This window comes from Poeciliopsis prolifica, unplaced genomic scaffold, assembly GCF_027474105.1.
Source record: "Poeciliopsis prolifica strain line A6 unplaced genomic scaffold, Auburn_PproV2 SCAFFOLD057, whole genome shotgun sequence".
Classification (NCBI taxonomy): domain Eukaryota; kingdom Metazoa; phylum Chordata; class Actinopteri; order Cyprinodontiformes; family Poeciliidae; genus Poeciliopsis; species Poeciliopsis prolifica.
The window spans coordinates 1,536,555-1,547,574 of NW_026562432.1; the positions used below are offsets into that span (position 1 = coordinate 1,536,555).

Below are 11,020 nucleotides of genomic sequence, written 5' to 3' on the forward strand. Positions count from 1 at the left end.
TGATAGAAAAACCCTAAATATTAGTTGGGGTGACAGCAAAAATATTCTGACTGGTTCAGAAGCAGACAGAATCAGAAAATCTGATTCTGACTGTGGAGAAATTGAGCAGTGAAAGCTTTTAGCTCATTATGTGAGTTAGTTCAGTAATTAACCCCCATTGTCTCTCACAGCTATGAAACTGTGTATCAGATTTGTTCCACTTCACACACCAAAAACCAAAGTCCTGCTGAAGAACTAATACTTTATTTGAAAGTGCAAATAATATTTTTACACTCCTGTGGACTGTGTTATGTCTTTATGCTTGAGGCACAGTTTTCTGTCTAAATTTTAAAATATAACAGATACATGTAAGAGATAATGTGTAAATCTTGTAAAGACTAACCAAACTACTTCAGATATACACAAAATCCCAAAATACTAATAATTCTATGCCACTATTAATAAAAAAAAAAGAATATGCAGTATGCAGGTATGAAATGAGCTATAAACAGGCTTTTATGTGAAACTTAAAACTTGTTGCTTTTTCCAAAATTAAAGATTTTTAACTACACAATCATCTTTTTTGATGCAGTTTCACAACAGATATGTAACACATTCACTTGTATTGCAATGTTGTAGATGTTTGTTCCTCATATTGATCATAAAATGTTCAGTTTTTCACTTGGTCTGTTATGCTGTTACAGGAAAGAGTGTTTATGAGGGATTTGCATATGATACACTCTACAGCCTGTACTGGGTGTAATGGGATGTGAAGTTTTCCTTTGGCAATGACAGGTTTCTCTTTCCAAAGACAGAAGTTTATGGCAGGACTAACCACAAAATTTAATATCAGTCAGGAGGAGTTACTATGAAGAAGGCTTGCTATCTATGGTGCAATATGTTACACTAAAGGGGTAGTACTTTTGTGTTTTCTAGCCATTTGAACATTTTATAGAAACAATAAAATAACTATGTTACCTTCAGTTGTAATGAAAATGCTGTACATATGACTTCAAAGAAACATGACTTTGTAAATAGACACCTGGAAATTGGGCCTCTGTTCCTTTAAGAAAGCCCTGCTCTTTCCAACATTCTATCTTCATGAAGTCATAATATGGCTCCTCTATTAACCATTTAATTCCAGTGTTATTATATCCTATAATGATCTCAGCAGATGTGCAGATCCACCAGGTGTTGGTTAATTGCTGCTGGCTAGTCTGAAGGAGCTGAATGGAGGGATCCTTCTGGAGGTGGAAGCTTGGAAACTGCAGCTCTGAGGAAAAGTCCCTCCAAGTGTTTTGCACAGCTGTATGGTTGCCATGGAGAATAAAGGATTTCTCAAACATGCATGAAAGAATCAAAGAAACACTCCATGTATGTTTTTGATAAAGGACTAACATTATAACCTTATCTAAAGCAAACAAAAAAAAAAGAGAGGTCAATTTTACATAACACTGTTGTTTTAAAAACAAGATCTGAATTAGCATGAGAGTAAAATCCCCCAAACATAAAATTCCTGCTCTGGGTTCAGGTTTTGGGGCAGTGACTCGGTGTATCAGTGGTTGGCATGGCAGCTGAGTCTTTGGTGTTTTTCACCAAAGTCAACGCAAAGTAAAAGAAGATGAAGAAACCTAGAAAAAGACAAACAAGAGAGAAAATGAGCTCAGATTGTCCACAGTGAGCAGCAGGTGAGGCTCATAAAAAAGTCACTAAGAAACCACCAAATTGTGTCAGAATTAACACGCAAAAATGAATTATGGTGCCACAGAAGTACAGTAAAGCTAATGAGTGTTTCCATAAACTCTAGAGGGTCACAGAACATGTTTGTTCACTTTGGAACACTTATCAACCCCGAGAACCAGAGCGGGCGTTAACTTCCTGCTTCTGGAAGGCAATTAAAAAAAAAAAAAAAAAAAGAAGTACAAATAAGCAGCAAAGTATTTGAATGTGGTGTTATATTATGCCCACTGTGACTTCTGACCCCCCAAAATAGACGATCTGTTACCTTAACGTATGGGTACACCCTTAATTCATACTGTACATGTGTTTTCTGGAACGTCCCAGCAGTAAAGCGATCATGCTGACCTTGGAGACAGTTCACAATGCAGAAGATGTAGAGGACAGGAGTGTTCACTTGGCCCAAGGAGAAGAAGATCAGACCCCAGGTCAGGCCTAGCAGAACCATGAGAACTAGCAGCGTGCAAATTTTATTCTTGGCTCCATTTCGTTCACTCTGTACGCGCTGATTCACCAAACATGAACACAGAGAGAAAAAGAGAGAGAGAGAGAGACAGAGAGAGAGAGATAAGCACAGCAGTTTAAAGTCAATTCAAAAAAATAGAAGAAGCCCTAACATAACAACCTGTGACTTGGTGCTACGTTGGTATTGAGGGAATCATCTTGGGTCTCTGAGTTGGATAATCTGGTTTAAAACAGGAACCAATAACAGGTCACCGTTCCAATCCCACCTAGATGATTGGTCACTTTATATTTCACAGCTCCTCTGGATCGTTTTCATTAAGATCTCCCTTTCTGATTGCAAAACACCATCTACAGACAGAAGATTTAAGACTAAAACTGTTCAAGAAGTTCATTGAACAGACAGCCTGCTCCACCACAATGCTGCACGTCTTTTGGTGGCAATTTTCTGTTTATCACAAATGAAACGCTGAATATGAACCAAATTTATCCAACTTTCAGGATTCCCCTTCAAAACACACTGACATGTCAACAAGCTGTGATTGTTGAGACTTGGCAGTGAGAATGGAAATGACTTTGGATCCATAATGTGTGATTGAACCTGTATCACATTTCACTGCCTTGGTCATTAATAAAGGCATCTCCATCTATATTTTCTGTTTTTACCAAGACCTACGTGCATAAAAATGTATTTGCTTTCTAGATATGTGGTTGTGTATGGACTAGGCCGTAGGCTTATTGAATGTTGACTCTGTCAGCAGGACAGGGCAACTCAATAACTTCAGAATAAGAGTTTCAGCAGAACCTTGAGCCTGCCATACCTTTATACTCAGGGAACATAATTATTTACATCATACTTCATCGGACAAAGTTACATGTTGATAACAGTTGGAGAACAACTTTCATTGGCAACACCTGTTAGGCATTGGGAATCTGTTGGTTGTTCTAATGTAGCTACAGGACAATTACCTGGTTGTGAATGTACGGCCCCATGAACCATTTGATCACCACTCCAAGCATGATCACATTAAAGAAGAACACGAAGGCGACGACTCCCACCGTGGTCACCATCTTCACATTGGTGTTGGTTATATAGCAGCTACAAAAAAAGGGAGCAAAGAGAGTTTTTTTAAAAGTTATTTTCTATCCAAAATAAAAAAGCAGACTGTAATCACATCTATTGAGGAGACTGAAAGTGCAAAACAGTTAGCATTTGTTTTTCTTACACTTCAGTCCCATTGAACGAGTCCACAGATGTACGACCATATATATCTTTGTTTATAATCACCACCAAAGACACAAAGACTGCCGGAAGACCTGAAACATAACAACTGGTACCTTAGCTTAAACCTGCAGACATTAAGACATTTAACGTCCAGACTCACATGATGTCACTCACCCCATCCCACCACGCTGAGCTTCAGCAGGTATCTCCTCATGTAGACGTTAAAGACTTTGACCAGGAGGAGGTAGAGGTGGAAGCCCTCCAAGGCCATCCAGGTGAAAGAGGCCAGCAGGGAGTAGTGAAGAAGAAGAGCCACATAGACACAAAGCTCAGTGGAGGACGACGCTGCCACCGCCTGGCTGGACAGGAAGTGAACGTTGAGGAGGATCAGAGCCACTGCCAGGCTGATGTGGATCTTCTTGGAATCATCTGCTCTGAGCTTTCTGTCAGACACAGAAGACGAGAACAGCTGAACAGATTTCATCGCCATACTGAGTTCTACAAAAATCAGGACACAAATGATTGCTAAATTAAGGGTCTTTACCGTCTACAGAGAATAAACGAATCGACTGACAACACTAATAGTATCACACCTCACCAAGCAGGTATTCATGAAAAAGTAACTGACAAAAGACGGGAAGTTGTTCAAAGAACACAGTACCTGTTTGTGATGAAGAGACCAACAGTGATGACCAGAGCAAACAGAGAGATACCACAGCCGATGTAGGTGATGTAGGACAAGATCTCAGCGTCTTTGGGTGAGACGTCTGCAGACACCTGTGGAAAAAAATCATACTCTGTAATTCTGCTGTATGTCATTTGATGTGGAATGTATGGTAACATTTTAAGCTGACATAAACTTTACAAAGTGGTGACAAAGATCACTGACATTAAAATACAGGATTTTATGTCATCATTTTTGTAGTTTGAGTTTCTAACATCCCAATGACAATTTGCTTTACTACCTTTATAAGGAGGTATTCATTTACATTACATAGTATTTATGAAAACATTACATTGAACAATCTAAAATAAAAAAATAAAAAACCCAAAAACAAAAACAAACAAACAAAAAACAAAGTTGAAAATATAAGCTTTACATTGATAAAATCTAAATTCCTCTGGTTTTAGTTCTGAATCATTTTAACCCATCTTTGCATTTTTTGGTTCCATTTTTGTTTTATTATACAAGCACTATATCAGAAATAATGATCAACTGCCATTCTGCATTCATCTAGATAAAATCATCTAGGTTTGCATAATTAAATTGAAATTTATTTTTAACAAACAACAACATGAATCAGACATTTGTGCAAGGAATCATGGGTACCATTATCTTTATGTTGATCATTGACTGAGGCATCTCTTCCTCTTCCTGCTTTCAACAGTGACGGCTACTGTTAATAGCCGTCACTTAATTGATGTGAAATGGCTCCCCTTACTGGTACATTGGAGTATGTGCAATTCTTTATATAAAACATCTTATTAACTCCACTCACATTTTTCAAACACAATGGTCTGTTGAAGATGAATAAGTAAATATCTGTATTCACAAAGGTATACAATCAATCAATCTGTTTTATTTGTGTAGCCCATTTCAGCTCAACGTCCTTTACATCTTAAAAACGTTTATGGTCTACACACAAACTATGTTCATAAACTTAAAAAACAAAAAGCATTTCCTACCAGGAGCACACCAAAGTATGTGAGATGGTCACAGGAACAGGTGACGTACGTCTGATTATGTTCCACCATTTCACAGCCCTCTGTGCTAACATCTGAGAGAGAGAGAAACCCGTCATACTGAAGACTTCAGGACATCAGAACCGAACCCAGAGACGACCGGTGGCTACTCACTGCCAGATTTCATGTTTAAGAACACACACTTGGGTTCCCGGGTTTCCTGTAACAACATTATTTATGCTTTAGGTGGTATTATTATCTTCCTTCCTGCAGCATATTGCCACATAACCTGCAGCTTTATGATAAAGGCAGGGGAATAAAATCAGTTACGTTTATAGTTGATGCCATGCTCATAGTGATGTTGATGCGTTGCTTTAGTCCAGTGACATTCCTGCCGACGCTGACTCCAACCAGCCTGTTACCAGACAGGTTCGGCAAGCCTGGCAGGGAAATCTGCAAAATAAAATAAACTTTTGTTTTAAATTGTTATTGTGCAAAATAATGACATATGTTAAGGAGTCATTTACAGTGTGTCATTTTGCACCATTTGCAGGTGAAATTTGTATTTGTTGGGTTTTGGTCAGAATACCAGAGATAGATTCTGTTTAACAACAGATTATTATAATGTGAAAACTTATTGTAGGATATAATTTGAAGTAAACTGACACGTCTTCCTTCCCCCAAGCATAAACGCACTGACTTCCTGAACGTCACATCAGAGCCCTACATCTGAACCAAACCACTGTGTGCACTCCTATCTTATATTTATCTTAACTAAAAAGAATAAAAACATGCAAATGCTTTTTCTGGTGAAAGCATATGTGAATGCCAATCAAACCGGAGACTGCTAAATAAGCAGTAAGCGGACTACAGCGCATGGCATTCTGGGTGAATACAGCCAAAACAAACACGCTAGGCTATCGCTAGCAGGAGAGACGGCTCGTGGTGCCTTAACAAAGACAAAAGAGAAATCCTAAAACTGCTCAAATCTCACGCTGCTCAGTTTTTGTTGCCATTTTTTGAAGAAGGAGGTTGCGCTCAGCGTCTTTAGTGGTTTTGTGTCGTTTTTGGTGCAGCGCCCCCACAGGTGAAAGGTGGAACAGTTTTTTGAAGGTTTTAGTTAGTTCAATGTTTTTTCAACCCTGGACGACGAGGCACATTGCCCTGCATGTTTGAGGCATCCCCCTGCTTCAGCACACATGATTTCAACTGATGGCTAATTAACAGGGTTTTGCTGAATTGCAGTCATCTGAATGGAGTTTGTTGAAGCAGGGGAACATCAGTCATGCAGGTCAGTGTGCTCTGGAGACCAGGGTTGAGAAACTCTGGGTTGGTTTGACACAGTGCAGTGAACACAGCAGCTGAAAATGTAGCAAATGTTGCAAATTTAGCTGCCAATTTTTGGGTGAAAACACCATAAATGTAAAAATGCATTTGTGCATGTTTGTCAGTGATGTAAAAGGCGAGTCTCACATTGTCTGACATCTGGATCATGCAGAACACAATGTTACTGTTCAGTCCAGCATGTAGCTCTGCCGGCAGCTGAACTCTCACCGATCTGTTAGACACTTCTACGTCTGATGTCGCCTGCAACCAGAAGCAGAAACAGCAACAAGAGAAACACTGAAGGCTCAATATTCCAACAGACTGCGTCCATGCAGCTGTCCGTGAATCTGTCCGTTAAGAACACACACAGACATGTTCACCTGAGTGCTGTTGGCGTATATCTCAATACTCCTGGAGTCGCTAGGCGGCTTCTGTAAGAGGGCCACTAAACACGGAACAGAAATGTTTGTGGTCTGGTTCACTTCCGTTTCCTCCAGAATGCTTTCGAGTATTTCAGTTTCCCTGGTTGCAAAGGAAGAGAGGATATAAAGATAGTCCGCTCAGAGATACACTATCTGATCCACACACACACTATCTGATCTACACACACACTATCTGATCTACACACACACTATCTGATCTACACACACACTATCTGATCTAAACACACTCACTGACTCTGCCCATGACATGGACTGAAAATACTTACTTGAAAATGTTCCACTTTGTTATCCCTTTGCTGTACTTTTTCATGCAGCATTCAGTTTTCGCAACTGTAAAGTTGATAATTGTAAGATGCATGAAATAAAGTGTGGACATAAATAGCCACAGATAACAAGTGGTCCAGTCAAAGTAATCATTTGGAACAATATAGTGTTGCAACCAACCTGATCCTTTTGTAAAGTTGGCGCAGTCACCCCAACAATGTTTACAGTTTACTTGGGTCACACTGTCCATGGTGTAAAATCCCACCAGCAGGACGAGCCAGAATGTCCTTCTGTTAAAAACACAGATGTTCTGGTTTAACTCAAGAGCTGTGTCTGCTAGACAAAGAGTCACTGAGCAGGTTCTGTCCCAAATACACAGAGAAACAGGAAACCCTGAAGAAAATTCTATATCTGTTAAGTTTCGATCCCAAAATTCATTCTTGGATTTCTCCGAAGAGATTGAGCTAAAAACGAAATCCAAAAGATTAAAAAAAGAAACATAAACCAATGAGGAAGACAGGCAGACTGTCTGTTCGGTTGGAAATCAGCAATCAGGATTCCTACATGTTTCCAATTATAAAATTCGGTGCTTTCAGAAGTTCAAATTCTTAAATTTGTCTGTCTCTTTCTTTCTTTCTTTTTTTTTTTGAATAACATTCTGGGTATTTTGGTACAGACTTCAAGTCGGGTTTTGTGAGTTTGCTCCACGATTCATCAATGCTAAAGTCAGCTTCTGGATTGTCAGAGTAGTTAAGGACTATTCCACTGAACAAAGCCCAGTTTGAAGCTTTTTATCACTGTAACATGAGCTACATCATATTTAATTTCTGATTTTTGAATTAAATTTTTATATGCCATAGTAATAGTCAAAACTTGAAAATCACAAGAAAGCAAGAGGGCAATTTATTGTTAGTCAATGATTTCTTAATACTGTTAAAAAATGGTTCCTCTCACAAATTATTTCACTTTTAACAAGATGTTTTCTCCATGTTTACGATGAAATAATTTGCTGGTGGAACTGGTGCTTTTTAAAATCAGTATTAAAGATTGATCATTAATACTTTTCCTCTATATCTTGCTGGAAAGTTCCATCTAAAGCAATTTTGTCTCACATCAAGTTCACTGAGATATTTGCACTAGAAACTACAGTAAAAATACTTGGTAGTATTTTTCTTTTTTTTTTCTGCTGCCGCCTGCTCTTCACATAACACTTATCTGTTGACTCGTGCCAGAAAGTCAAACATCTTAAAATCAGTTTTATTTCTTCTCCAAATCCAGATGGCCATGGCAGACTGAGCTGACTTTACAGGAATGGCCTCATAATCTCAATTTCAACTATTCTGTTTAACAAGTATTCCATTCTGATATTTTATTGAGAAGCAGCAGAAAGAGTCAGATGAGCAAACTTTACAGCACAATGGACTGAAGACATTTGCTCAATGCAGTCATATATAAGGCATCTCCATAATCCAGGAGTGATAAGAATGTTGACCAATTTTCTTCTGGCTTTGAGCGAGAGACAGGATCCATGATGATCATGACAAATGAACATGAGCTGTTTATCTACAATAAAGCCAAGATATTCATAATTAGTGACAAACTCAACTTGTGCACCTAGAGCAGTAATAAGCAACATATGGATCTCTGATAGTTTTTGAGAGTGCAAAAAAAAACAACCTCTTGCTTTTGTCTTACCCACATTGAACAGCAGGTGTTAACACCCTGCAGACAGAATAGTTGTCCCATTACTCAAACTGATCGGTTGTGAAGCTTGTAAAGCCTGATGAAATTTGTCCAGGAACCATTTCAACCACACAAGGTGCTTTCTTTTTTTTTTTTTTTTTTTTTTTACAAAAGTTGGAGGCTTGACAAGAATCTGCTGGTAGGAGATTTTTTAGTTCCATCCAGTTTTTTGCTGAAGCTCTTCAGATATTTACAGCAGAAATGGCTGACTCATTAAAGGGGTAGCATTACGTAAAATCAACTTCTTTGAGTTTCACGTCATGTTATAACCGACATATCAGACTTCGGTTACAGACTTGTCATGATGACTTTCTGGCACAGAGAAAAGCAAACACCACAGAGTGTGACCAGCCCTTGACTGCTGGGAATCGACCATATTGGAGAGGCAATTACAGCAGGCGTGTCAAATGAAGGCTCTTAAAGGGCCTTTTGTGCCAGAATGTGTTGATAAAACCTGTTCACAAACTGTTAATATGTCAATGAATTCTTAAAATTACATAATATTATTGAAGATCTTTTCAGTCCCTTCAGGAACTAATAATAAATGCGATTGTTCATTTACTCGCTGTATAAATCATGGACTATAATCATATCTCAACTAAATTCTGAAGAAACTGGAGGGATTTATTTATATAAATTGGCAGTAAACAGATAAAAAACTGCATTGATGTGATTGATAATATAATATTTAATCACACTTAGTGTTTAGTCTAGTCTGTGGAGGGCCACATAAAAAGCTATGGCGGGCCTTGAGTTTGACACATGTGAATTACAGGAAATCTATTTTTAAATGTTGTGAGATCTGTTCATTTGCTGCTGCTACCAGAAACAAGATCCCTCAAACAACCAGGAAATACACCTGCTGTGATAGGGAAGCCAATGAATGTTTGGTCATTCAAATGACCAAACATGTTCCAAATTTACACAGAGATAAAATATAATATTATTCACCCTGCTGTTCGTTGTACTCTACAGCTCTAATGGATTTAAAACTTCAGCCTTTCTCAGGATGAAGGAGAGGCTTTCTGTTCTCCACACAGAGCATGAGGTTTACAGTTAGCAACGCAAACTATGCTAATGAATATTAGAAATGTTAAAAACTGTTTCAAAACCGTACTTATTGAAAAAAACCTTTGCAGTGTTACGATGCCACTGTTGTTCTTCAAATATGTAGCAGAATCAATCACCAAGGGGGTAAAAATAGAGATTTTGGAAATGATTTCATCAAGTTGAGGTTTAATTTAACAAGCAAAACACACACACACATTCACACACACAGAGATCTCAGCCAAGTGTAAACCTGATTTCTCTGTCTTCAATAAGCTCCGTCACTTTACTCAACATTACCAGTCAGATCTCCTAAGCTTACAATTCAACATGCTTTCTAGCTTCTCTGCTGAAAGTAGGAGAAATATTTCAAAATAGTTTCACGGCCTTCCAACAGACATAGCTGCAAGTTTTCATGTTTCAAATTAAAGCCTCTGCATCACCACAGAACTTTCCTATGCAGATCAATGAACAACAAGCACAGTTCAGGTCAGATTTCTCCATCAATTCAACCAGAAGGGTCCCTGTAGCTGAACATTAAGAAACTTCACAGCCTTACCTCTGCATGTCGCCGAGATATTGTGACAGTTTTATGTGAAATGATACCAGAGTGCAACCAATGTGACAGCAGGAAGCAGAGCAGAGCAAAAGTTAGGCGGAATTAATACTTCTGTAGGAAGTTGTTAGTGGAAAAAAAACAGAAACCCAGAGAAACATTTGAATGAGTGGCAAAGAGGAAACCAAACTATGACATTTAGTCCCTGATAGTTTGTGTTCAAATCCAGAAAGAGTTCTCTCAGTGGAAATCTCATTTGATTAGAGCTGTATGCTTTTAATTTCATGTGCAAATGGTTTTATTCTCATCTGTACAACACTGTTGAGACACATATCTATGGAGAGCCATTTCAGCCAAAATTAAATGAATAAATAGGGGAATAAATAAGTAATTGGCTTCTTTATTACTATTTATTTATTTATTTTCAAGTAGAACAGAAAAGTATAAATGAATAAGAAAAATAAGGAAATGAAAAAGGACAGAAGCAGTAAATGCAGGAATAAATAAATAAAATAAGTGAATGTATAAATGAATAAACATAAATAGGAATGACAA

The 11,020-nt window shown here is 38.1% G+C and overlaps 1 protein-coding gene across 1 annotated transcript; it reads right to left on the reverse strand.

Annotated features, from left to right (window-relative positions):
• Nucleotides 1–235: 235 nt before the first annotated feature.
• On the reverse strand, nt 236–10,543 carry LOC129379343 (adhesion G-protein coupled receptor G2-like). The gene is made up of 14 exons (XM_055060073.1): nt 10,469–10,543; nt 7,300–7,409; nt 7,122–7,185; nt 6,793–6,934; nt 6,560–6,673; nt 5,417–5,539; nt 5,261–5,306; nt 5,090–5,181; nt 4,065–4,180; nt 3,578–3,846; nt 3,405–3,495; nt 3,148–3,277; nt 2,065–2,221; nt 236–1,610 (listed from the first exon to the last, which is right to left on the reverse strand). The coding sequence occupies exons 1-14, from the start codon at nt 10,474–10,476 to the stop codon at nt 1,507–1,509; spliced, it is 1,566 nt and encodes a 521-aa protein (XP_054916048.1). The 5' UTR covers nt 10,477–10,543; the 3' UTR covers nt 236–1,506.
• Nucleotides 10,544–11,020: the final 477 nt, after the last annotated feature.

Excerpts from the sequence above, each read along its gene's own strand:
- LOC129379343 (XM_055060073.1), bottom strand. Across the intron at positions 5,540-6,559 it reads TGATCCAGATGTCAGACAAT|ATTTCCCTGCCAGGCTTGCC; the intron begins GTGAGACTCGCC and ends TTTATTTTGCAG. Across the intron at positions 3,278-3,404 it reads TCGTTCAATGGGACTGAAGT|CTGCTATATAACCAACACCA; the intron begins GTAAGAAAAACA and ends CTTTTTTTGTAG.